The sequence below is a fragment of the Neolamprologus multifasciatus genome, chromosome 22, assembly GCF_963576455.1.
Source record: "Neolamprologus multifasciatus chromosome 22, fNeoMul1.2, whole genome shotgun sequence".
NCBI classification, from domain to species: Eukaryota; Metazoa; Chordata; class Actinopteri; order Cichliformes; family Cichlidae; genus Neolamprologus; species Neolamprologus multifasciatus.
This window is the reverse complement of record NC_140459.1, coordinates 546,499-573,939: the sequence shown is the minus strand read 5'-3', so window position 1 is coordinate 573,939 and position 27,441 is coordinate 546,499. Positions and strand designations below refer to the sequence as shown.

Sequence of the window (27,441 nt, the reverse complement as noted above, 5' to 3'; positions counted from 1 at the left end):
GCCTTAAAATCACTTTGTTCCAAGAACGGTCTTTACTGCCAGTGTTGGGGAGGATACATGTACCAGCATCACGTTTAAACACACAAAATATGAGTAACTGTTACAGTTACTGCTTAAACAGGTGGTAGTTAGAATACAGTTAGAATACAGCAGTGCACGGGCAGGAGTGCATCTCTTAATTGGAATTCCCCACACCACTTCACATTTAAAGAAGAAAGCGTGCAATGCAAACTCTGTCAGCAACCAGGCTGCTCTCAGACGCCAACCCAAAGAAACATCTGGAAGTACGTTTTTTTAACGTTAGCCTGCTGCAAATAGCTTGTTTTAGTTGTGCTAGCTACCTGGGTTATGTGCCCCTGCAGTATCTATGTACTATTGCTGTGTGATTGATTACTATTACTGAAGGCAGCATTACAACCTGCTAGCTCATCATGTTTGGTTCTGAAAGCAGACAGAAAACATCACTGATACAGAAATAGTTTTCTATTCGAGATCGCTGCAGAAAGTGCAGCCTTACCTAATGTCCACCTACTGTGACTCATTTATATTAAGATTTAAACATCTAGTTGCTATGGTTTCAGAACGAAACATGATTATCTGCAGCTAGCAGGTTGTTAATGCTAACCATCAAGGCTAACAGTTTATGAACTAACCTTAGCTAACGCCAGCTAACCATGTTAGCTTGGTGTTGAGTAACCTTCAGTAATAATAATAAATCACGCAGCAATAGTACATTCATGTAGTTGTAAACAGCATGATAATATATTAAGATTTAAACATCTAGTTGCTATGGTTTCAGAACCAAACATGATTATCTGCAGCTAGCAGGTTGTTAATGCTAATCATCAAGGCTAACAGTCTATGAACTAACCTCAGCTAACGCCAGCTAACCATGTTAGCCTGGTGTTGAGTAACCTTCAGTAATAGTAATAAATCACACAGCAATAGGACATTCATGTAGTTGTAAACAGCATGATAATATATTAAGATTTAAACATCTAGTTGCTATGGTTTCAGAACCAAACATGATTATCTGTAGCTAGCAGGTTGTTAATGCTAACCATCAAGGCTAACAGTCTATGAACTAACCTCAGCTAACGCCAGCTAACCATGTTAGCTTGGTGTTGAGTAACCTTCAGTAACAGTAATAAATCACAGCAATAGTACATTCATGTAGTTGTAAACAGCATGATAATATATTAAGTAATTGAAAGTATTCCGTTACGTTACTCTCATTGAGTAACGTAACGGAATACATTACAAATACATTTTGGGGCATGTAATCTGTAATCTGTAATCTGTGGTGGACATTTTAAAAGTAACCTTCCCAACACTGATTACTACAGACCAGCAGACTCAGTCTGTGATCATTTCAAACTTCAAGCATTTAAAAGCGTCACAGTCCAGCTGCATGTAGAACATCTGCAGCTGGAGATGTTCTACATGCAGCACTACTCTGCAGCTGGAGAACATCTGGTTCAAGTGACAGCAGCACATCGTGCCAACACGCACACACACACACACACAGACAGACAAGCGCACACACACACACGCGCGCACACACAGACAGACAAGCGCACACACACACGCACACGCACACACACGCGCGCACACACAGACAGACAAGCGCACACACACACGCACACACACACACACACACACACACACACAGACAGACAAGCGCACACGCACACACACACACACACACACACACAGACAGACAAGCGCACACGCACACACACACACACACACACACACAGACAGACAAGCGCACACACACACGCACACACACACACACAGACAGACAAGCGCACACACACACGCACACACACACACACACAGACAGACAAGCGCACACACACACACACGCACACACACACACAGACACACACACGCGCGCACACACAGACAGACAAGCGCACACACACACGCACACACACACAGACAAGCGCACACACACACACACAGACAGACAAGCACACACACGCACACACACACAGACACACACACACGCACAGACACACACAGACAATCGCACACAGGAGTCTGATGAAAATGGGTGAAATTCGTTTAACAAGTGTCTACTCGTTAATCAATTAAGTGTTAATTACGGAGCAGGAGGCGTCTGGGGTCCAGATAAACGTCCTGCATGGATCCACTCTGTTGACTCAAAGTGTAATGAGATTATCTTTCACCCGCCAAGGTGAACGCTGCTGCAAACAGAGAAACTTCCACCAACACGAGTGTTCACGTTTGCATTGACATTGATTCAATGAGATTAAAGGCTTTTGAATAAATGTGGGCTCGTGCAGACGATCCGCCCTCTGCACATGCTGACAGACTGCACACAGGTAACTGTCTGTAGTTCTGTGCATTAAGTCTCAGTGTTAACATGTCTGCCTCTGCTCCCCACCAACACTCTGCAGGCCTCCAAATCACTACTGTAGTCTCCCATCCCACTTTATTAGGCACACCTACAGACTGTAATCTTTGATTCCTCACCGCCTCACACCGACACAGGAGGGGAAATTTTGTAAGCATCCTTTCACTTTTAGCCATCTTAATTTAAGAGTCTCAGCTTGAAACGGGACCGTCTCAGCGCCGTGATTTACCCGCCGAGAACAAAAGCTCTATCTGGCATTGTGAGCGTCCTGCCCTCCCCCCGGGGAGCCGCTGTTAACTTGTAATGCATTCAGCGGCTGCTGCAGCCTCAACAATGACTTCTGTACAATAAGAAATCAATATTTCATTAAAAGCTGCAGAACCTCTGCACAGGCACTTCAAACATTTGGAACCAAGATGTGCCTTTAATTGCAGCTTCGAGAGAGAGACGGCGTTCTAACCGCCGAGGCATCAGTCAGGCGTGACGGGGACGGTCATCGGCAGCACAGGAGCTCACATCTACCACCAGGGGGCAGTGCTTTAACTGCTGGGATTGTTTTCAACTTCCCCAGAGGTTTCTCGGGGCGCGACGTCACTCTCAGTCCGACGGCGTTCCCGAGTGTCGCGCCCAGATTAACCCTTTAAGACCTAGCATAGAACCAAGTCCGCCAGAGCTTATATTATATGTTTACATGCTGTGGAGCCATTTTTGGGAGCATTTCAAGTTGCTATACATCAATACAACCATTACAGCCTAAATTTTAATAATATGTCTGCATTAAGTGCATAGTAATTACATAAATTGCAAAAAAGTGCAATAAACTACAAAAAAATTGAAAATCGTTTTTGTTTTTTTAACATATATTTCTAGTTAGAGAAATTTAAGAGGCTTATCCCTCAAAACTGTAAATACAAAAAAGTTGCACAAAATAGTTTCCCACCACAGGAAATTTATTTTGAGTGTCTTCATAGTTTTATTTTTGAAATACACCAATTTTTATACACTGCAGGAAAAACGAAAATAAATATTAAAATGCAAATTTGCAAAAAAGCAGCATCTGCATCAAAATAAACTATTTCCAGCAGTGCAATATGAGTCCTAAGCATCCCAGAAACCACACAGAAAGTCATAAAGTCAAACATAACTTTTAAAAACACCAGTATAGGCTCATGAGGCCCTGATGGTAAAAAACGACATTTCCGCAAAATGACGTCACTTCCGGTTTCGGGCAGGTCATGGCGGACATGCGATAGTTCACGCTGATGGACGTAGGAAGTGTTACAAACAGCTGATCTATGGAATATTATGTTTTTGTTGCTGCAAGTACTTTTTATGCAGTTTTTGCAAAGCTATATGTGGAAGGAAACTGTGACCGAGGACAAGCTGATGGCATAAGATGTAAGTACAACTCCTCCGGTTTCATATGCAAAAAAAATTATTGCGCTAGCTCACGTGGTTGCAGAGCTACCGGGATTTAAAAATAGTTACACAAAACAGAGCATGCCCGCTCCGACCAGCTTTAAAGGGTTAAAAAAGCCCACAAAAACAGCCACAGTGACTCACTGCGCCACCTAGTGTTCAAAGCTGGTATTACGTAGGTTCAGGTCGAAGCTTTAAAGCTTTTAAACGATTGGACGCTGAAACTGAAATCAGTGAGCCTGACCTGCAGAGCCACCACAGAAATGATGGACTGCAGAGATCAGAGCAGTGCTGCAGGAATGAACTGTGGTTACTCAGAGGGCGATTTAAAAACGGAGGCAAAAACAGTAATTATGATGAGCTGAAGTACGCAGAGTGCAGTCTGAAAGGCTGAATGATGCGTCTAACAGCAGGAGATGAGCTGTGAGGAGGGACTGTGTGATGATGAAACCGATCACACAGACTATCATTAGAGACAAACATTATTCCCCCACAGTGTTTCTGGTTAATGCAAAACTGTTGAACATGAATAGGATTCAGTCGTTGAGCTCATTAGTGAATAAACGAGGAGCCATTAGAGCAGAATAACAGAGGAGAGCTCCCGCCGCGCAGCCTCAACTCGTCCTCGCCGTGTTTCTGTTCACCAACACCTGACATCATCCATTGTGTCTGCTCTGTCACACCCTCCATCCTCCTGACCTCTGCTGGGGTCGTATCTGATGTCCTCTCAGACCTGCGCTGAACTCCTCCTCCTCCTCCTCCTCCTCCTCCTCTCTTTGATGTTGATTTCATTTCTTTCCTTCTCACTTGTTTTTCTCACGCTCCACCGGTCGATCTGAAAGCGCCTCACCTCCTCCCTCCGTCTCCTCCACCATCTAATTCTCTGTCTCATTTGCTCGTTTAATCCTTGGTCCTCTTCTTCCTCTCTGCGTCTCACTATTGAGCGCACTCCGGCGTCCGTCCCTCCCTGCCGGTGTCAGAGGTCGTGCCTACAGTGATGTTTGTGCGTGTTGCTAATCCGCTCTGTCTGTTTGTGTCACGGAGCAGAAAGCGGACCTGGCGGTGGCCGGCTTCACCATCACGTCGGAGAGAGAGAAGGTGATCGATTTCTCCAAACCCTTCATGACTCTGGGGATCAGCATCCTGTACCGGGTTCATCTGGTAAACTCGCCGTCGCTCTTCTGTCCTTGACATCAATCACAAACTGAATGCACGACGAGATTTAATAAGACGTTTCACTTGTTCTTCACAGACGTGGAGCACAGACATCAGAGACTGGTTATTTCTTCTGATGCTGGTCACACTGGTTCAAGCGTGAATAACTGAGACGTGTCAGAACAGCCAAATCACAGTTTTTACGCCACATTTTTCCACACAGCGGTTTGTGTCACTGCTTCAAACCAAGAAACCTCCCAAAACATGTCAGAGTACAGAGAGAGAGTGTACACATGACGTGAGGAGTCAGTGGGGCGGTGCGATGCCAGGGGGAGGCACGTGTGACCCCGGGAACATGCTTTTTATGCCAGAGTAGAATCAAGTGTAATTGCACATCCACTACAGTAGGGGGCAGGGTTGTTATGAAGTGCAGCAAACAAACCTGAAAAAGAAATGGAAAAATATTTAACAGCGACGAAAAGAGACGGAGATAACGCAGTGTTACCAACTTAGCGACTTTGTCGCTATATTTAGCGAGTTTTCAGACCCCCCTAGCGACTTTTTTTTAGAAAAAAAGTAGCTTTTTTTCTCTCTGCGTAGCAGCACTGGACCATGTGCTCTCCCCCTCAGTGCAGCATATGAAATAATAAAACACCCACAGCACCTGTAAGGCTCATAAAAAATGCATAGCAGCACAGCACAGTGGAGCTGTCAGCACCGCAGGCTTCAAATAAGCAGACAACAGGTTTAATAAGAAGTTCCAGCAGAGTTAGCTGAGCTAGCCGAGTTAGCCGAGCTAGCCGAGTTAGCCGAGTTAGCCGAGCTAGCCGAGTTAGCTGAGCTAGCCGAGTTAGCCGAGCTAGCCGAGTTAGCCGAGCTAGCCGAGTTAGCCGAGCTAGCCGAGTTAGCTGAGCTAGCCGAGTTAGCTGAGTTAGCTGAGCTAGCCGAGTTAGCTGAGCTAGCCGAGCTAGCTGAGTTAGCTGCACAGACCCAGACTTAGGAAGCCGCTCAGCGTCGTGCTGCAGAGAAACCCCACCTCTGTGTGGAGAACAGAGGAAGACTCAGTGTTAAAGTTTACCTTCTTTCTCTCCGCTGTCGCCATGTGCTCCTCCTGATGGAGTCTCGACCTCGCTGTGAGTCGCAGAGAAACTCTACGTGTTTGTGGAGGATTCTCGTGGGATCTTTGATATTAAAATATCAGGTTCAGTATGAACAGTCGGGTTTGCTCAGAGCGCATGAAGCCTTCTTTTTACCAAGAACAAGAACAGCAGCTACATGGCCGGAGCTACTGCAGGTCCTAACAAATGAAGCTGAAGAGGCACAGGTGCAAATGTTAAACACCAGCACAAGCATGTCTCATTCTGGGCACGGCTGTGAGACAGAACGTAGCAAACCCATGTCTGCAGCGTCTGTGTTAGCGTCATGTTCCCAGGCGACTGCGGCTCACACAGCATGGAGAAAGGCCCATTGTTGAAACTGTGCTCATTACTTGGTACGCTGTGAGATCACCTGCCTCACCGCTGAGCTTGAACCGAGAGCTTGGATTGGTTACCCCTCCTGTACCTGCAGCAGGTGGAAACACAGCGAGCTGGTGCACACAGGACATCATCACATCACCGACGCCAGGATGTAAATGAGGTCATAGCTCCAGTTTAACGTGTGCAGGCCCTGGAGGTTCAGATGAAATAACAGCTGACCGTTCAGGGACGCGTGCGTGCTCAGATCCATCAGGTGAATATTAATGGAGGCGCCGTCAAAGCGCCGCGGGCGGTTTGCGTTCGTCCAAAGAGTTTTTTAGACGATGTTAAAGGTCCGTTTATTTCCAGGCGCCGTCTGTGGACTCGCACAAACTTTTACAAATTGAACAGCCGAGCGTTTGCACCTGTTGACACTTCCTGTCTCGCCCCGGCTCCGTCCGCCTGATGATTGGATGGATTCAGACACGGCAGCGAGGCTGGAGGCGGCGAAGGCTCGGGTCACTCAGTCAAACTGTGAGTTTGGGGCCGAGCGACTGCAAATATTCCTGCGACCCGAGAGATCGCGCAGGAAGAGGAAGAGCTGGGAGAGCAGATAAAAGCCGGGGACACAGATGGAGGGCATGTTTCTCCTCCTGTGATTCAGTTTGGGGGAGAAGGTGACGCCAGCTGCTGCTTGAGAAATATGAGTTTTTCAGCCTCTGAGGGAGGATCGGTGGCTCTGCTTCCCTGACTGGAATCTAAAGCAGCGCCTTCACTTCCTGTGAGTCTGACAGAAACATCTCAGGTTGTAGATTTGTGGGTGAACCTCAGGCTCAGGGGTTAGGACGCTTTCAGGGACGATTATTAATTATTATTCTCTGAGGATTGTGTAGGAGGCGGAGCGAGGGCCATGTTTCCTGTTTCATGACCGATGTAGCAGCGAGACGCAGCCAAGTGTTGATTGGTCACAGCGTCCACGCTCAGCACACAGAAGTGTTTCGGACACGTGATGATGTGCTGCTGTTGAACTCTGGAAACCACGTTTTCGATCGTCTCAGCTCTGCAACGAAGCGTCCGAGCGTGTTCAGGTGTGTTTCAGTCAGCCATGTTTTTAGCGGCCTGTCTTCCTGTGCATCAGCTTTGTGGCATGCACCAGTGCACATGAAGCACGCCGATGCGCAAAGCATGCATGGCTCAGAGGCACAGCGGCAGCAGTCGGGCCTGCGTGAGCAGCTCGAGTGTGAGAACTGTCAAACATTATTCGTCATTATCATGAAATCCTCCTCGTGCCCTCAGACGCTGTACCTCCGCGGCTCATTAGCATTCGCCTCCACCATCTGTCCTCCATGTTTGACCCGGTCCGCTGCGAGAGCCTCGGCGTATCGACTCTACGATCAGTCAGCTGTTTAATGTGTGCGCGGCGAGGCCGAGCTCGCGCTTCTTAAGTGTTTATTTAAGGATTAAGTTGACCGAGAGCACATTTGTGCTCACGGCCCGCAGGCGTGATTTACGCTCTCACAGCGCCGGGCTGACGAGCAGATCCATCGCCTCGATCGGGAGGGGAACTCCGCCCTCCCACTGCAGTGTGGAGTGGAGAATGTGAACCGAGGCGCCGTGAATTTATCCCGCTAACACCAGGCGTCTGTTATGGAGTGCAGCGGCGCTGAGAGATCAGCTAACAGGCCGCGCTACACACAGTCTGGTTTATTGAGCTGAGGGGGCGTTCCCTGAAACGCTGCCTGGTCATGTTGGTGCTGTTTGATTGGACGAACATATTCAGTCGTCACAGAGCAGAGATCCTGCTGCTGAGATCTGAATCTTGCAGCTGCGTCTTCCTCTCTTTGTTTCCTCTTTGAGTTCACTGATCTTAGTTTTGATTGTGCTGGATTTTGTATCCTTGTTTGCTTTGTTCGGGCTCCTTTGTTCCCTTCGCTGTTCCCTTGTGGTGGCGTTTGAGTTTACAGCGATTTCTTCAACAGCGTAACAGGCGATGTTTAGCCGACTGTCTACAACATCAGTGCGCGATGTGAGTGTGCAAACCCACACAAGCCAACAGGAATTAAATCTCAGAAGTCCCGAAGCAACTGAACACACAATCCAATCGTGTCTGCAGGCGTCAAAGCTTTATGTGCTTTGTACACACACACACACACTCATGGCCGCGTGCGTGTAAATAGCTCGCGAGCACACTTGAAGATGGTAATCTGTTTAATTGCTCAAGCTGTTGACTTGTGCACACATTAGAGAAGAAGAGCCATCGTGTTTACCCCTGCTCTTCCCCCCCAGCGCTGAACGCTGCAAATGTATGTCTGCTGCTGCTCGATATATTGTCACTGCGCTGCTCGCTGAATCTGAGCCACGGCGTTTCACTGCGTGTGACGCCGTCGCGGAGGAGACGCCGGCTGATTGCGAGGAGAGGAAGTGCCGTCGTTAGTATGAGAGCTGCTAGCGGCACGCGGCTCTAAATACAGACACCTGTAAAACAAGACGAGTGGAAATACAGCACGACAACAAGCTTAAAGTTAGACTCTCCTCAGTCTGGATGGTCTCATGTCCTCCTCGTGCAGGGTCTCTGCCAGGTTTAGCACAGGCTAAAGTTCCTGTCACTCACATTTCAGGGTCAGAGGTTAGATTTCTTTTATTTGTGCATGTGGTGATTTGCACCGTGGCTTCCTGTGTTCCTGCATAAGCTTGACTCGCTTTTGAAGCATCTCGATTTTCAGAGCCAACAGGGGGCAGATTTGCTAATGCTAGCTAGCGCTGTGACTGTGTAGGTCAGGGGTCGGCGACCCTGGGCACGCGCTCCACAGCTGGCACGCGACGGGTTAACTGATGGCACGACCATAGCTGGACTGGCCGATGTGATTTCTTGTTTTTGTGGGTCGATGATTTTTGTTTGTTATTTTGTTCTTTGTAACGGCATGAACAATGAGAGGTGGCGGGTTGGCCAGATGCTGGCAGATGTGTAAAAATGTTTGGTGGTGGCTGTGGTGGAGTTTCCACAGAGGCAACAGGTGGATGAGAGAAAGGGGAGGCAGGAAGGAGCAGAGACCCGAGGCGGGCACCGGTGTTGTGCCAAAAAGTGATTGCTCGTATTTAAACTGCTATAAGTAACTTGTTGGGCTATAATATATGAAACATATGTGAAATGCTTCCCTCATGGATGACATAAAGTCATCTGGAGCCACAAACAACATTCGTGTAACAAGCTAGAAGCCACAATCAGTTTTTGGCAGTAACTTTAATATAACCTTTATTTATGCAGTTAAAAAATCTCATTAACATCAAACATGTGTTTTGTCAGAGTGAGCTGACCAACAGGACAGAAGAACTGGCAGCAAATATTATAATAGTTCTGTAAAAATATTTTAAGTGGTGATAAAGGAGCGGTTGGTTATGTCAGTACAATAACACAGAGCTGTAAACTTGAAAAACAGATAATTTTTTAATTCTCTATATATAACCCCTTTGTAAACCCTGTTCACCGAAGTCTATTTACCAACATAAGTAAAGATATTACAGATAAAAAATACACAGAAACATTGGAAATCAGTTTTTGGCACAACACCGATCTGAGTGTCAGGTGAACTGAGCTTCAGGTAAGAAGTTATGAGCTGCAGTCTATCTGGGTCAGATATAAACCAAGTTTAGTTTATTTTCGTTGTGCTGACTTTTTACAGTCAGTTACAGTAACTCGTACTGCTACTAGCTAGCATGACGGAGTTTCTATACAGCTGGGTGGTGCTATGATGTTACTGATAGTGAACTTTATTTTGTTCATAAGGTGAGTTAGTAGAGTTGCCAACCGTCCCGTAAAAAGACGGAGTCGTCTCGTATTCAGAGAAAATATTACGCGTTTCGTGTTGAGGTGAAAAAAAAACAGTTTGTCCCGGACTTCAGCTAGAATGAAAAACACAGAAAACTGGAGTTATTCTGTCTTTGCTGTCAGCTGCCTCTTCTTCTCTCATTCTCTCCCCCTCTCTCTCCTGTTGCTCCTTCAATCTTGAAACTGATCAATGTTCAGCTGATCGGCTTTTCTCTCTTGTTTGTTTATCACTTTGCGCCACAAAGAGGAAACCAGCGGATGTCGCGCTAAACAACAGCAGCACGTTTGATCAGCTGTTGTTATAATGTATTTAATATTACTTTCTAGTATCAGCTGATGTTTGCTGGAGCCACAGCTGTAAAGCTGCTGGTCATGATGGTTTGGATATGTGGTGAGAGGGAAACATGAAGATGAAACCAGGAGATGTCCTTACTGAATCATCAGAGCTGAACAGCTGATGGAGAAACAGGTTTACCTTTTAGGTGACATGGATGAGTTGAAGTTATGAACTGTTTCTGAGAGACAAATAACACCAGGATCCTTTTCTAAGCAGCTGACAGCTGGTAACTGTGCAGGGGCGGGTCTAGCAAAGTGTTGCCAGGGGGGCAGGTAGGGCATTAACAGGGAGAGGGGGGCACAAAGAAATACTTTTCTTTCTTATTGTCATGTCTCACTTTTAATAAATAATTTTCTAAATCTTACAACCAAAGTTTTTATCTGACGTAAGATGTATAGAAATCATACACATACCAACAAGACTGTACATCACTGTCACAACAGCGTCTGTTTACATTGTTGTGAGGAGACCATAAAGAGCATTTGTATTTTCTGTTGTACACTTCATTTGCTGTTATGGATAAAAAGTGATTACTATTCGCTGACAGCTGCCAACATCTGCGAACACATATGAGTGTGTAACTGTTAATATAGAGCGTTATTGCATTTATTGCTAATGCAATCATACGGCACATTGACTTCTGAGGAAACTTTACATGCACTCATCATCAAAAAGGTCGCCGACCCCTGGTGTAGGTGGATCGTAGACATGGTAACGGCCAGGTCGCCGTCACGAGAGCACACCTGCATGGTGGCAGCAGCTGTTTGCACGTCTACACGTTCCAAACTTATTTCCACCACGGGTCTTCTTATCGATGAGAGTGGTCCCTCACTGTAACGGCTTCGCTGGTTCGCAGATTTTTTTTGTGCAACTTTTTTTACAGCACATTGTGTTCTGCGTCCTGATTGGCTGTAGACCATTGTCAATCAATCTCATGCCGTGTCTCCTGTACAGTACAGAGTGCGTTCAGCTTGTCACATTTACATCAATCTTAGACCCCAGCAGTGTGACAAGTTTCCTCCCAAAGAAACGCAACAATGTTTGGTTTCATCCTATAATACTGGACTTATGTTTCTACAAAAGTTTGAACTTTGAGAGTTTAAACAAGAGAGAAAAGTGAAAACGTCCATGCCTGTCTGAGCATATAAAGCATGTCCTGACGGGTTTTACAGCCTTAAAATAATAGCTGTGAAAAATAAAGGTTGCTACTTCATGGGTTTCACCTATCGCAGGTTATTTTTAGAACATAACTCCCGCGATAAACGAGCGACCGCTGCATATCGATGGATAGCGCGGGGCCGGCACTGTGTCCTCACATCGAGAACATGATGGGTTTGAATCCGGGTACTCGGGCTTGCTCCCACAGTGGGGTTAGCCTAATTAGCTGCCTGCCTGTGTTAGCCCTGTGACCTGTCCAGGTGTTCTCTGCCCCTCGCCCCCCTGTGTGTTGGATTAGGCTCCACCCTCCTCGACTCTGTGCTGAATAAGTAAGACGGGATTCTTCTTATTGTCCAACCAACCAGAGCTACGCTGTATTCCAAAACCAGCTCCCGTAGGAACATTTTCTTTCAGTCGCCTGAGTCGGGATGCTGGATGCTGTCCCCTGCTCTTCTGCCCGGGACATTTGATTGAGTCTGCGCCACATCACATGATCATTTCAGCGCTCTGCCAGCCTCATGAGCTGAAATGAGCCAGAATGGACGAATCAGAGCCTGAATAGACTGCCTCTGTTACAGCTCCAGTCATCTGCTTTAATTGAGTCCAATCTGGGAGTTCCTGCTCCCCTCACTGCCAAATCCTTTCTCCAGCAGATGGGGGTGATGGAGGCATCGCAGACAGCAGGCCATGTGATGAAGCGGGCCGACGGGAGGCGTCCCATCAGGGAATGCTGGCTGACGCTCGTTAGCGCTTGAAAAGCTCGTCAGTGTAATTTTGTGTTGCCTTTGTTGTGTTGTTGGAATTGCAGGTTCAAAGTGAACGAGCGCTTTTTGTTCCAGGAGCGCCGTTTTCCAACATGCACAGCTGTCAGTGTTGCAGAGTGTGCTGTGATTGGCAGACGGTCATTATCACAAATCGCCGTCGCCGTCCACGGCAGGAAGCTGTATCCTACCCTTTACAGACTGTAGATGAAGCACGAGAGCAGGAATCAGGAATGCCGTGGTCATGTGATCTGTGTGTGTGTTTCAGGGTCGTAAGCCGGGCTACTTCTCCTTCCTGGACCCTTTCTCCCCGGCTGTCTGGCTCTTCATGCTTTTGGCTTACCTCGCCGTCAGCTGCGTCCTCTTCCTCGCAGCCAGGTAAGACACCTGTCTCTGCGTCAGCGTCCAGCATGTGTCTGCGTTTCAGGAACAGTTTCCTAAGATGGGCCATACATCGCTGACGCGCTCTGCACGCCATCCAGGACTTTGTATCAAAACTTTATTTACAGCCACAGCTTCAGACGCTCAGCTCTGTTTGAGCATTCAGTCACAGCACACGTAAAAGTCATTTTATCATAAAGTCATGATTTGATGATGTCATCGTCTGCTTAGTGATGACATCATAAGGAGCTGCACTTCAGAGTAAAAGCATGAGGAGAACAGCTTTAATCTGTGTTTAACTGTAATATGTGAGCAGAGAATGGGAGGGGCACGCCTCTTCATCTGCTCCGTAACACAAATGTTCAATCAGCCAATCACGTGGCAGCGCTCAGGGCGTTCATGCAGGTAGACACGGTGACGATGACCTCAGATCATCTCTGGTTTCTGATCTCAGTCCAGCAGAGCAGCTCTGGAGGAATGTGTGATGATGTCATGATGATGTCATGTCAGCATGGACCAAAATCAGGAAAAAGGGGTCTAACAGGACAGGTTAGGTGTACCTAATGAAGTGTCTGGTGTCATTATTTCTGCCCGGGCTGATTTACAGTCTTCGCCTCACCTTGTGCAGGTGAGAGGCGAGTCAAAGCCGCGTCACGCAGCAGGAAGCGTGGAAGTGACCAACCCGGCGTAACCGGAGGGTGTCCCATTTCTGCTGGAAGATCGACAGAGTAAAAATATGATGTAATGGAACCAGAAGGTGTGCCATTGTGTGCTCGTCTGACGGCGTTCACACTTCCTGTGGATCGCCTTTAAACAAGGAGACGTGAGCAGGAAGAAGTTTGTAAGGAGACAAAATAACCTGCTGGTTTTCCTGTCACTTGAAATTCATCTCCTGTTCCTCTCCTCGCTCTGTAATTTCACTGTGTGCACAAATGCCAGAATGACTCCACGCAACAGTCGTGCGCTCCAGCTGAGCGTCTAAACACAGTCATCACGTCCTTTCAGGTGTCGAGCGTGGCGTTCGTCTCTCTCGCCTTTTTTCTTTTTTCTCACCGCATCGCTTTGATGGAGCAGAGCCGTCCCGCTGCGAGGTTTAAGAGCTCCATAAGTGCAGGCGACTGACCGTGAAATGTTAGCCGCGTGGTTAAAGCTACTCTGGGCTTTAATGTGTTGTCCTCTCTCCCCAGGCTCAGTCCCTACGAATGGTACAACCCTCACCCGTGTTTGCGGGAGCGGCGGGACATCCTGGAGAACCAGTACACGCTGGGGAACAGCCTGTGGTTCCCAGTGGGCGGCTTCATGCAGCAGGGCTCCGAGATCATGCCGCGGGCGCTGTCCACGCGCTGCGTCAGCGGAGTCTGGTTGGTACCAGCTTATGTTTCAGTCAAGCTTTCCAAATGTGCACGAACATCTTCAGACGGTCACGTGAAACACAAGGTCATTAACATTACAAGGTCATTTATAAATAATGGAGGACAGCGAGGACGACCGTTTCTGAGCGTCACGCGGTGTCACGCTCAGAGAAATCACCACCGCAGCCCGTGATCAGGGCTGCAGTCATGTTAGCACGTTTTGCCTCCTCTGGTCCAGCTGTGGTCGATTCAGGAAGTGCCCCCAAACATGTTTATATGAAACTTCACCCCCGTGTGCTGCTGTAAACCAGGGTGGGTGTAGGGCGGAGGTCGGGGTGGATGGATGTCACAGAGACACAGTGAGGTGAGCGCTGCATTCAGGGGTGGGCAACTCCAGACCTCGAGGGCCTGCAGGTTTTAGATCAAAGGATGAGTTACCAGGCCTGTGGAGAACTTCATGTGGAGGTGGTTCAGCAGTTTGAGTCTGTGTGGGGTCGAGGACACGTCTGAAACCTGCAGGACGCCTCGAGGCTGCAGTTGGACACGTGTGGCTGCTTTAAACAATAATCAGTGACGGTGGTCGCTCTGTGTCACAGCCCTGAGTCCTGCTGGAGTCAACGTTAACCATCTGAGCGTCTGTTTGTACATCCAGCATCCCCCCGCTCCCTACCCCCCACCGCTCCCTCCCTGCTCCCTCCCTGCTCCCCGCTCCCTCCCTCCTCGGGTACATTAGCTGAGGCTGAACAGATGGTGAAGCGATGATGTCTGTCTCTCTTCCTGTTTCCTCCCACCCCTCTGCCCTTCACCCCCACCCCCTCTGACTCACCCTCATCCCCCTCTCTCTGACTCGCCCTCACCCCCTCTCTCTCTGACTCGCCCTCACCCCCCCCTCTCTCTCTGACTCGCCCTCACCCCCCCTCTCTCTCTGACTCGCCCTCACCCCCCCTCTCTCTCTGACTCGCCCTCACCCTCTCTCTCTCTCTGACTCGCCCTCACCCCCCTCTCTCTCTGACTCGCCCTCACCCCCTCTCCCTCTCTCTGACTCGCCCTCACCCCCCCTCTCTCTCTGACTCGCCCTCACCCCCCCTCTCTCTCTGACTCGCCCTCACCCCCCCCTCTCTCTGACTCGCCCTCACCCCCCCTCTCCCTCTCTCTGACTCGCCCTCACCCCCTCCCTCTCTCTCTGACTCGCCCTCACCCCCTCCCTCTCTCTCTGACTCGCCCTCACCCCCTCCCTCTCTCTCTGACTCGCCCTCACCCCCCTCTCTCTCTGACTCGCCCTCACCCTCTCTCTCTGACTCGCCCTCACCCCCCCTCTCTCTCTGACTCGCCCTCACCCCCTCTCCCTCTCTCTGACTCGCCCTCACCCCCCCTCTCTCTCTGACTCGCCCTCACCCCCTCTCCCTCTCTCTGACTCGCCCTCACCCCCCCTCTCTCTCTGACTCGCCCTCACCCCCTCTCCCTCTCTCTGACTCGCCCTCACCCCCTCTCTCTCTCTGACTCGCCCTCACCCCCCCTCTCTCTCTGACTCGCCCTCACCCCCTCTCCCTCTCTCTGACTCGCCCTCACCCCCCCTCTCTCTCTGACTCGCCCTCACCCCCTCTCCCTCTCTCTGACTCGCCCTCACCCCCCCTCTCTCTCTGACTCGCCCTCACCCCCTCTCCCTCTCTCTGACTCGCCCTCACCCCCCCTCTCTCTCTGACTCGCCCTCACCCCCTCTCCCTCTCTCTGACTCGCCCTCACCCCCCCTCTCTCTCTGACTCGCCCTCACCCCCTCTCCCTCTCTGACTCGCCCTCACCCCCCCTCTCTCTCTGACTCGCCCTCACCCCCTCTCCCTCGCCCTCACCCCCTCTCCCTCTCTCTGACTCGCCCTCACCCCCCCTCTCTCTCTGACTCGCCCTCACCCCCTCTCCCTCTCTCTGACTCGCCCTCACCCCCTCCCTCTCTCTCTGACTCGCCCTCACCCTCTCTCTCTGACTCGTCCTCACCCCCCTCTCTCTCTGACTCGCCCTCACCCCCCTCTCTCTCTGACTCGCCCTCACCCCCTCTCTCTCTGACTCGCCCTCACCCTCTCTCTCTCTCTCTGACTCGTCCTCACCCCCTCTCTCTCTGACTCGCCCTCACCCCTCTCTCTCTGACTCGCCCTCACCCTCTCTCTCTCTGACTCGTCCTCACCCCCTCTCTCTCTGACTCGCCCTCACCCTCTCTCTCTCTCTCTGACTCGTCCTCACCCCCTCTCTCTCTGACTCGCCCTCACCCCCCTCTCTCTCTGACTCGCCCTCACCCTCTCTCTCTCTCTCTGACTCGCCCTCACCCCCCTCTCTCTCTGACTCGCCCTCACCCTCTCTCTCTCTCTCTGACTCGCCCTCACCCCCCTCTCTCTCTGACTCGCCCTCACCCCCTCTCTCTCTCTCTGACTCGCCCTCACCCCCCCTCTCTCTCTGACTCGCCCTCACCCCCCCCCTCTCTCTCTCTGACTCGCCCTCACCCCCCCTCTCTCTCTGACTCGCCCTCACCCCCCTCTCTCTCTGACTCGCCCTCACCCCCCCTCTCTCTGACTCGCCCTCACCCCCCTCTCTCTCTGACTCGCCCTCACTCCCTCTCCCTCTCTCTCTGACTCGCCCTCACCCCCCTCTCTCTCTGACTCGCCCTCACCCCCTCTCCCTCTCTGACTCGCCCTCACCCCCCCTCTCTCTCTGACTCGCCCTCACCCCCTCTCCCTCGCCCCCACCCCCTCTCCCTCGCCCTCACCCCCTCTCCCTCTCTCTGACTCGCCCTCACCCCCCCTCTCTCTCTGACTCGCCCTCACCCCCCCTCTCTCTCTGACTCGCCCTCACCCCCTCTCCCTCTCTCTGACTCGCCCTCACCCCCTCCCTCTCTCTCTGACTCGCCCTCACCCTCTCTCTCTGACTCGTCCTCACCCCCCTCTCTCTCTGACTCGCCCTCACCCCCCTCTCTCTCTGACTCGCCCTCACCCCCCTCTCTCTCTGACTCGCCCTCACCCCCTCTCTCTCTGACTCGCCCTCACCCTCTCTCTCTCTCTCTGACTCGTCCTCACCCCCTCTCTCTCTGACTCGCCCTCACCCCTCTCTCTCTGACTCGCCCTCACCCTCTCTCTCTCTGACTCGTCCTCACCCCCTCTCTCTCTGACTCGCCCTCACCCTCTCTCTCTCTCTCTGACTCGCCCTCACCCTCTCTCTCTCTCTCTGACTCGCCCTCACCCCCCTCTCTCTCTGACTCGCCCTCACCCCCTCTCTCTCTCTGACTCGCCCTCACCCCCTCTCCCTCTCTCTTACTCGCCCTCACCCCCCCTCTCTCTCTCTCTGACTCGCCCTCACCCCCCCTCTCTCTCTGACTCGCCCTCACCCCCCCTCTCTCTCTGACTCGCCCTCACCCCCCCTCTCTCTCTGACTCGCCCTCACCCCCCTCTCTCTCTGACTCGCCCTCACTCCCTCTCCCTCTCTCTCTGACTCGCCCTCACCCCCCTCTCTCTCTGACTCGCCCTCACCTAACTAACTAACATTCCTGATTCCTTTGTAAAGCTCTGAGCTCACATTAAATAAGAGTAAGTGTTGGTGTAGGGTGGAGGTTGGGGTGGAGGATTCTTCGCTGTGGTTTAGCTTCAGGTTTGGTTCTCTCTTCTGTGCAGAGAGAACCAAACCTGCACAGATTCTCGTGGTCTCGTTATCAGGATAATGAAATCATTGCTTCATCTTCTCAGTGAGATCATATGTTTTAGCTGTAAGTGTAGCAGTCATATGTACAGTGAGGTGTAGGTGGTGCTGATGGAGGTGCAGCTTGTCAGAATAAAGCAACCTGTAACCGTCTGACTACAAAACACAAAACGTGTGTCGTTACTTTGCCAGAAACATTTTGTGTTGTGTTTTTTTCTGTGAGTATTTCTGCACTGCTGCATCTGTACTTTGACCAAAGTGTGTCAGTACTCCCCTCCCCCCCCGACTCTCCCTCAGTCCCAGTAGCTGCAGTCAGACAGATGGTGGAGTGATACTGGAGGGACTGGAGAGGCCATCTTTCCTCTGACAGCTCTCAGCCTCGTCTGGCACTTAGAAAGACTCACGAGTGGCTCGCTGCGCTGTTCACGCTGCATATTCAGTCAGAGTGGAAGCAAAGAGGCCGTCAGAGGGAGGTTAGCTTAAACGTGATCACGTTTTTAGTTTCCCTCTCGCAGCGTCTAATAATCTCAGATTCCTCAGGACGCGGTGTCATTTCCTGCAGCTCGTGCTGCTCACCCATCACAGCGTTCTGCTGCAAACGCTGAAGCGCACATGCAGCTCCTCGCTCTTCGCTGGGCTGAACTCTTCTGTCTGACTCAGTTCATATAACCTCAAACCTTTATGAAGCCATGGTCCTTTTACCCAGCATGCTCGGGGAGCTGCCTTGCTGATGTGCGGTGACCAACACAGAGTTGGCGGCGTAGCTCTGACGTTTCCCCTGAAACTCAGCTCATCTCTTTGTGTGTTTTCTTTTTTTGTAAATGCAAACGAGCTCCGTCGCAGTCGTGGGTCTCGTCTCCGCTGACACCACAGAGTGTCTTCCACTTCCCGCAGCTCTCTGTGCAAACACAGCACATTAGGAGTAATCACGACCTCGAGCCAATCACCAGAGCCCCGAGTCTGTTTCCTGTATTTGCTGGACTGCTTTTCATTTCGTTTCTGCTCTGCTTCATCCGTCCTCCTCTTTAATTCTTCCTCCGCCCTAATTCCCTTGCTCATCACTTCCGCCTCATTTCCTCTGCAGCAGAGGCGTCCTGCTCGTCTCTGCTGCAGCTCGAGTTCATGTTTAGGTTGATGATTTTTACCTAAAACTCCTGACGTTTCCTGCAGTGCCCTCCATCTGTCTCTCTGCTGCGTTTTCCTCTCTCAGCTCTTAATGAAGATAGGCGAGGGGGGAGAGTGCTGCAGGGAAAAAACATAAAGGTCTTCGTCTCTCCTCCCTCAGGTGGGCTTTCACCCTCATCATCATCTCGTCCTACACGGCCAACCTGGCAGCATTTCTCACGGTGCAGAGGATGGAGGTGCCCATCGAGTCTCCGGACGATCTGGCGGACCAGACCAACATCCAGTACGGCACCATCCACGGAGGCTCCACCATGACCTTCTTCATGGTGAGATTATTTTTTAATCCAGCCATCCCATACGGTCTCAGGGAGTCTACTTCCTGTTAATCTCACTGCATGACAGTGCGCTGCAGTCCAGCCTGGGGTGCAGCATCGGTGAACAGATGCGAATGGAGATAAATGGCAAGAATCATGTTTTACACCTGCAGGAGAATCCTGACATTAGTTTGTCCAAACAGCAACGGCAGCATTGATAACAAGTGTTTCTCAGAGTCAGGCAGCTTTTAAAACCGCAGCTTTCTGCTGATGCAGGCTGATTGTTCAGGCAAGTCTGTAGGACAGCACACGCTCCAAACTCCCACAGACGTTAGCAAGACGCCCAACAGGAGGGTGCAGCTGGTTGAAGGTGAAGAAAGTCACAAATGGAGGATGCTGTAAAGCAGCCTGAGGTGCTGTGATGTCCTGAGTGCTCACAGAAAAGATGTTTCACTACAATCTAAACGTGTCTATGCCAACTGTGTCCACCTCTGCTTTAACAACATGATGGAAATTTAGTTTCGTTCTGAACTGTGAAGATCACATCGTGACAAAACATGAGCTCATGTTGGATTTGGTGGCAGAAGGTTGGAAAATTCAGAAACTGCATGCACAAACAGAATCATGTTCCTCACTGTGAACATGTCATCATCCACATGATGTCATCAGCACGCAGGGACGAGGCCGATAACTGCGACCTTCAGCAGCTGTTTTGGAGGAAGGAAGGTTCAGGGTTTAAGTAGTCATCATCATGGGCTCATCCAATTAGAATGAGAATAAGCAGTCATCAATCATTTGCAGGTTTTGTCTTTTTATTGGATAACGGGTAAAGGAAAGACACACATGGACTGCTATCTCTAAAAAGGACAAAGTATGATTTAAGTAACTCAAAATGATGCATGAACTCAGGAGACTCAAAGAGATACTCACCTCAGCTGCCGCCCCGTGTGGGAGTGAAGAAAGAGTGAGGGGTAGGTGAGTGCAATTAAGGGCAAGCACCACACCCAATCACAGGTGAGGAAAAGAAACAAGGTGCATTTGGTGAAGTGAATGTGCTGACAGGTGAGCCTTTACAGCAGCAGCGCTGCATTAAAGAGTCAGTGCACGGGCTCAGGAACACTGCAGGTTAAAGCTGCATCACCCAGAGAAGAAGTGTGGCCACGATGGAGAAACCAGTTTACACACTGATGTTAATGATGCGCATGGAAACATGGACCTGTCCAACTTTTAGAGACGTGTTGATGGCATCACATTCAAAATGAACTCAGGTTTTTATTGACATGCTTCATTTTTTTATTCTGTTTTGTTCTCAATAAAATATGAGTTCATGAGATCTGCACACTTTAAAGAGCCTCCAAACGTGTACGTTGGGTGTTCTTTGAAACTCTATTATATATAGTAGAGTAAATTATTAAAGATGAGCAAAATAATGGATGAGTGCTGCCCTGTATGTGAAGTAAATCCATTTGCAGACAGACCAGCAGCAGTTTCACATGAGAATTTTCAGAATCACAAAAAGCTTAAATACTGGAAGTAACGACCGGGAGGAGACATGAATCCATCCAGATGATTGATCTCTGGAAAGATGTAACCAGTAATAACACGACCAGATGATTGATAATTAAAAATGCTCCCACGGCTACAGCCACCTGTCAGTCACAGAGGCCACGCCCCTAACCATGCAAACTTTTAGTCTTGTATTTTTTCAGTAGGTGTTGGTTTATTTCTCCCGTGCACTCAGAAACATTGACGTGGGTGTTTATGGGCATGGACGCACTGTCGGAGGCTGCCTCAAGTGGCCATTAGAAGAAGTGCAGATGTGTTTCACTGATGGTATCAGGCGTAGCTCTCAGACCCTCAGCAGTGCACCAAACACCAGCTGTTTGAGGAAACTATCGATCCTTTTAAAGAAGTGAAATATATATTTTAAGGTGTTTTTAAAGATTTATGTCCTCAGCAGGGGCCAGTGGACTCGAGCCAGACTGCTCTTAGTGAGACAGGAAGTGCATTTAATCAAATAAAAACTTACTTATGCTGCAAGTGCACATCATGTGGTACAAAAACAGACCATAGAACATGTTCAGACACTACAATTGTCCTTTCACCTTCTCTTGCTGCAGAACTCGCGGTACCAGACGTACCAGCGGATGTGGAACTACATGTACTCCAAGCAGCCCAGCGTGTTCGTGAAGAGCACAGAGGAGGGCATCGCCCGCGTCCTCAACTCCAAGTACGCCTTTCTGATGGAGAGCACCATGAACGAGTACTACCGCAGCCTCAACTGCAACCTCACGCAGATCGGAGGACTGCTGGACACCAAAGGATACGGCATCGGCATGCCTCTGGGTGAGGAGGGGGGAGGGGCTAACCGGGTACCACAAGCCAAGACTGCCCCCTGCTGCTGAGTGCTGGTGTTAAATAACTCGGGATCACTCTGTTCTGCTGTTAGCGAGGTCTGACAGCTCAGGTGATCCTGGTTAACGCACAGTTAGCAGAGTTAATGGAGAGGAGGAGGAACAGATGTTGACAGTGACAGAAAAGACACGAGCAGCTTTCAGGAGAGCCGCCGTCACTCGTCGGCCTGTTAACACATGAGCATCGAGGTGGCGGCGTCCTTTAAATGCAGGAGAATCACAACACAGGAGTTGGTTTAATTTTTACGTTCCCTCAAAGTTTAACTCAACCACCGACACCTCAACAAAACACAAAATCCTCAGCGAGTCACATGACCGCTTGGCTATTGGCTGCATGACAGGAGCTGTCGGTCAAAACGACACACGGCAAACAGCTGACAAAGAGTTTGCAGCACAGCGACGAGCTGATCTGAAAAGAATCAGGAGTAAGGAAAGGGCCTTTGATCTGCTATTGATTAAGGGTGAGGGGAGGAGGATGGGACAGATTATATACATTATATCTGATATGATTTAAATATTTAATAGTGAATTTTAAACATTGATCATTGGTTTGGGCGAGAGAAACAAACCCTTTGATGAGTTTTGTCCAAAGAGGACGGATGTTTCCAGAAAAGCCAGCCTGCAGTTTAGTGAAGAACAAACAGGAAGGCGTGCCAGGACCTTTCAAATGTAAAAGACCCAAAAAGTGGGCGTGTCATAGTTTTGTCTCCATCACCTTTCACCGCGAGACTCGCTCACTGCCGCTTTATGAAAGTCACTCTGTGACGGAGTAATGAGAGGATGACTGGAGCTCGTTTGTTGCTGCTGTACATGGACTCACAGTTTAACTGTTCAGCTCCTCGGCCATCGCAGACTTGTATGAGGCGGGCGGGGATTGGACCAGTGCCCCATACTGGAGCCGACGTCCCCGCCCCCTTACACTGCGGGTGGAGTAAGGGAGACACTACTCATACTGCGTGACCCTGCGCGCCTCCTGCTGGTCATATCACACCATTCAGTTCTGCAGCACAACTCTCCAAAACAAAATACTTTTACTTTGAAAGATTTGGCACTTCCTCTTGCCAGAGGGATGAATGTCGTGAACACGCTGTGTGTGAAGTATTTCATTTTAAAGAACTTTTCATGCTGAAATCAGATCCTCAGAATAATAAAGGCGCCTCGTAAAGCAGTGAAAATGTCAGCGCTGCTCATCCATTGATGTCTGTAAAACAAATGTTTCATCTAATCTGCAGCTTCTGCCGTCACACCAGGTTTCATGCGTTTCAAATTCAAATTTTATTTGTTACATACACAGTCATACACAGTACGATATGCAGTGAAATGCTTAGACAACTGCTCGTGACCTAAAGAAAAAAAAGAAAAGGCTATGAATAAGATAGGAAATAAATATGAAAATTAAAAAGGGTAAATTTAACTAGGAAGGAATAAAATAAAATATAAAAATTAAAGTTAAAAATGAGATAACTGTACAACACAAATTAGAATGAAGGGTAAATTTAACTGGGAAAGAATCAGATAAAATATATAAATTAAAGTTGAAAATAAAATAACTGTACAACAAAATACACAGTATAGAAATATATAAGAATGTATGAAGAAATATATATATATATATATATATATATATATATATATATATACACACACAATAACAGCAGCTGTACAAGTATTAACTGGATCTGAAGAATATAATGTCCAGTGTTGTGCAATCCACATTATTTAGTGTCTTGTGCAGTGCAAATATGCTTAAAGTGATTTAGTGATGAAGTAAAAACAATGTCCTGTGTGTGTGTAAGAACCATATGTGTGGGTCAGTGCTGTGTGGTGGTGTGATTGAGAGACCGTATCGCCTGCAGGAAGAAGCTCCTCCTCAGTCTCTCTGTGTTGGTCTTCAGGGAGCAGAATCGCTTTCCTGACCTCAACAGAGAGAACAGTCTGTTGTTGGGATGGCTGAGGTCCTTCACGATCTTCCTGGCCTTAACACAGGTGTTATTCTAAGAAGGAACCCCTCCAAATAAAAAGGGGGGAGCAGTGGAGCAGCCGAGGGAATAGACTGAATTAAAAACTGTATCACTGAAATGTAATTTATTATACAAAAAACGTTAAAAATATAAAAGCAATTAAAACAACCCCAGTCAGGGAGAACACACAATAAAAATCAATAAAACATAATCGACGGTGCATTTGGAGTATGCATTTGAAGTACACTTCGGATTGGGACAGCTGTCGTCGTGTGGCGGTGACGTAATCACACTCAAAATGTGTACTTCAAGCATGCGGTCTCTTAATTGGGACACAGCCCAGTTCTGTCTCTGAGTGGATTTTGTTTAGGCGGGGTGCTGCTGACACTCTACTGTGGATTGACTAGCATACAGAAGCCTCTACTGCCATCCAGTGGTCAGAAATTACACTGCTGTAGAACTGGGCTGCTGTAGTTTAAAAATAGATGAACATCTGCCAGTGCAGCCGTTTATTGTTGTTATTAAATTATTGCCTTTTGTTTGATGATGAAAACAAACAATCTCTTGCCTCAGGGCAGGTTTAAAGTGTCAGATGAACCATGACACAGTTAAATGTGACCGGATTGGTGAGCTCCACACCCACAGTCTGTGGATTTGGATTGAATCTGCCCCTTGCCCCTGCTGTTTGCCCCTAGAGGAGCAAAATGCTGTGGCGGCGTGGCTGCAGGGCTCGGTCGGGTTCCCCCGTCACCACGATAAGGAACAGAGCAAATACATTAGCAGCTGATCAGGTTATTTGACAGCAGGTCCATCACATGATCCAGTATAAAATGAGTATCTCAGAGAGGGCTTAGAGCTTCACCAACCTGCAAAAGAACTGCAGGAGGATCAGAGCAAATGCGTAGAGCACCGAGCTGAAAAACAAAGTAGTGAGAGGCTGTGTCCATCTTGTGTTTACAGTCTATGCTTTGCCTATTGTCCCTAAAGCCAATCAAAGCCACCTCTGCTGACCCACGGCTGCAGAAACAGCAGAAGTGACGGTGTGGAGGGTTCAGTTAGTGTGTGTCTGCTGATAAGTGTCAGCCTGCAAGCTGTCAATAAATCTTTACTGAGGATTGAACGTGAGTCTGTTCAGTAAACAACCTGCAGTCTGGAGAGATTAGAGGATTACATGCAGCAGGTTCCCGTCCAGAGCTCCGGTGTCGCCGCCCGCTGCCTCCAACACATCTGGAGCTCCGGTGGAAACGAGACTGCGGACAGCAGCGGCGATTTGTATAAAAGGTGCAGCTGCTCGCGTTGTCGTTGTGTCGCTGTTTATGAGAACATGTTAAAAACCCCACAGAGCAGCAGAGCACGCTGCCGCCTCCTCATCAGCACATTTACCTGATGACAGGTGAGCAGGTGAGCTCCGTCGTTAGCACCAGCCCTCTGTTTTCATTCACAGCCCACCTAACACTGGATTTGTCTCGTTGCCTTTGAAAGAGGAACACCAGCCGGCAGCTCGTCTTCAAAGCCGCGACACCGAGTGCAGCCTGGTTGGTTCCCACAGACGTGAAAAAGTAATCCACAGATGCTGAAAGTGGTGCAGAACGATGACCTCGTCTTGTGTGGTCATGCAAACCTGATTCGATAAACAAGATAAACCCATAAAAGGTTTCATCCATCCACAGGATCTTCTGATCATCTCACACGCCTGGAAGCTGAAAGTGGACTCAGGGCCACAGGTGGTGTGTGTGTCAGGCAGACTGAGGCTTAGATCAGTCTCGGGTTGGTGGTTTGATCCAAGGTTTAGCTCACGTTTATCCAGCATCAGATTGATGAGCTCAGTCTGAGTCTGCTCACAAACACGCCTGTTGGCGGTCGTCCGATTGTTTCTGGGTGGTGCCTCAAAGCACCGAGGTGACCGTTGGTAGGATTTGATGCTATATAAATAAAACTGCAGTGAACTGTACGTCTGTGATGGCATACAGGCTGTGTCCAGGAGTGCATCTGAAGGAAACTACTTCCTGTCCGGAAGTACAATACAATTTTATTTATATAGCACAAAATCCTGAAGGCTACACAGTAATACGGAGAAACAACATAAGTCAGTAACAGAGTACAGATCGGCCACTAGCACAGACAGACTGGAGGCATTGATAGAACAGAAGAGTTAAATAAAGTAGGCATCAAACGTCAATACAGAGGGAAGGTCAGATTGTGAATACGAAATATCTACGAAGATAAAAACTGCAGTAAAATTAATGATAAAATAATACATTTAATAAAAAGTGTAAAAACGGTGTTAACTGGTCAGGAAAGGTTAAATAAGTATGATTTCAATCTTGATTTAAAGGACTGGATAGAGTCCGAGGCTCAAATAGAAGCAGGGAGGCTGCAAAGGTTGGGTGCAGCTGAAGCAAAGGGCCTCTGGCGCCTCTGGTCTTCAGTCTAAACTTAGGTTGGTGATCTTAATGTACGACAAGGAGTGTGCAGCTTGAGAAGGTCAGTGAAGTAACTGGGCGCAATATTCTTCAGGATTTTAAAAGTGAGTAGCAAAATTTTAAACTCAATGCGATATTTGGTAACCAGTGTAAATCAACAAGAGCTGGAGTGATAGGTGCAAATTTTCTAGCTCCAGTAAGAAGGCGAGCCGCAGCATTTTGAACGAGCTGCAGCTTTCAAATAGAGATGGATTGGAGACCACAGCAGAGAGAATTGCAATAGTCTAACCTGGACGTCACAAAAGATAATGTGGATAAGAAATATTGTGTTTTTCAAATATGGAGCCCGAGGGTTCTCAAAGTGAGAGAAGGTGGACATGCACCCTAAAACCAGAACAGGATTCAACACGAGAGAGTGAGAAGCCTTCAGTAATAAAACTTTTCCACTAAAATGATTAAGAAATTGCTCACAGAGAGCCTGAGAGGCCGACCTCGACGATCCAGGACAGGAATTTATCACGGAGTTAAAAATGTTGAATAACATTCGGGGGTTGTGGCTGTTAGTCTCAGTAATATCTGATAGCAAAGCTGCTTTAGCTGCCTTAACAGAGTTCTGGTATAGAGAGCGGCTCCTACAAAGAATGTCATAGGATATCTGAAGCCTACCTTTCTTCCACCTCCTTTCAGATTGACGGCGGACACATCGTAAGGCTTGTGTAGTGTCATTTAGCCGAGGTCGAGTAGTTTCACGTGTGTCTTTAGATGCTGAATATGACTTCTGCTCCTCGTCAGGCTCTCCGTATCGAGACGAGATCACTCTGGGAATACTGCAGCTGCAGGAGAGCAACAGGCTGGAGATCCTGAAGAGACGCTGGTGGGAGGGAGGACAGTGCCCCAAAGAGGAGGACCACAGGGCCAAAGGTCAGTGTCATCGTAATCATTTAACGTAAAAACATAATTTCCTGTTTGATGGAAAGATTCCTGCCTAGGACACAACCGTGCTCCTCGCTCATGTCAGTCTTACCATGACGACACATCAAACAGGTTTGATGGCGTTTTTCACACTCAAAATGTAGTTTTAGTGTCAGGGTTACAATTACGTTATGGTTAGGTTTAGGTCAAGGGTCAGGGTTAGGCATTCATTTTTGATGGCCAGGGTAAGCGGCTAGGGAAAGCATTATGTCAATGAGATGTCCCCACAAGGATATAAATACACACGTGTGTGTGTGTCCGTGTGCTGGCTCGTAGTTTGTGTTAAAGATGCTGACACGTGTGTAATCGCCCTGAAACCTCAAACAGC

At 48.8% G+C, this 27,441-nt stretch overlaps 1 protein-coding gene and 1 long non-coding RNA gene across 4 annotated transcripts in view; both read left to right on the top strand.

The window, feature by feature from the left end:
• The window catches only part of LOC146492466 (uncharacterized), a 364,885-nt gene that overhangs the window by 180,041 nt on the left and 157,403 nt on the right, over window positions 1-27,441 (top strand). The window lies entirely within an intron of this gene.
• Window positions 1-27,441, top strand: part of LOC146492472 (glutamate receptor ionotropic, kainate 5-like) — a 193,198-nt gene that overhangs the window by 163,094 nt on the left and 2,663 nt on the right. For all 3 annotated transcript variants that reach the window (XM_085148519.1, XM_085148518.1, XM_085148520.1), the window contains 6 exons: window positions 4,850-4,963; window positions 12,765-12,874; window positions 14,065-14,238; window positions 19,190-19,355; window positions 21,464-21,689; window positions 26,934-27,062. In XM_085148519.1, coding sequence (XP_085004645.1) covers window positions 4,850-4,963; window positions 12,765-12,874; window positions 14,065-14,238; window positions 19,190-19,355; window positions 21,464-21,689; window positions 26,934-27,062 — 919 coding nt within the window. The remainder of the gene's footprint in view (window positions 1-4,849; window positions 4,964-12,764; window positions 12,875-14,064; window positions 14,239-19,189; window positions 19,356-21,463; window positions 21,690-26,933; window positions 27,063-27,441) is intronic.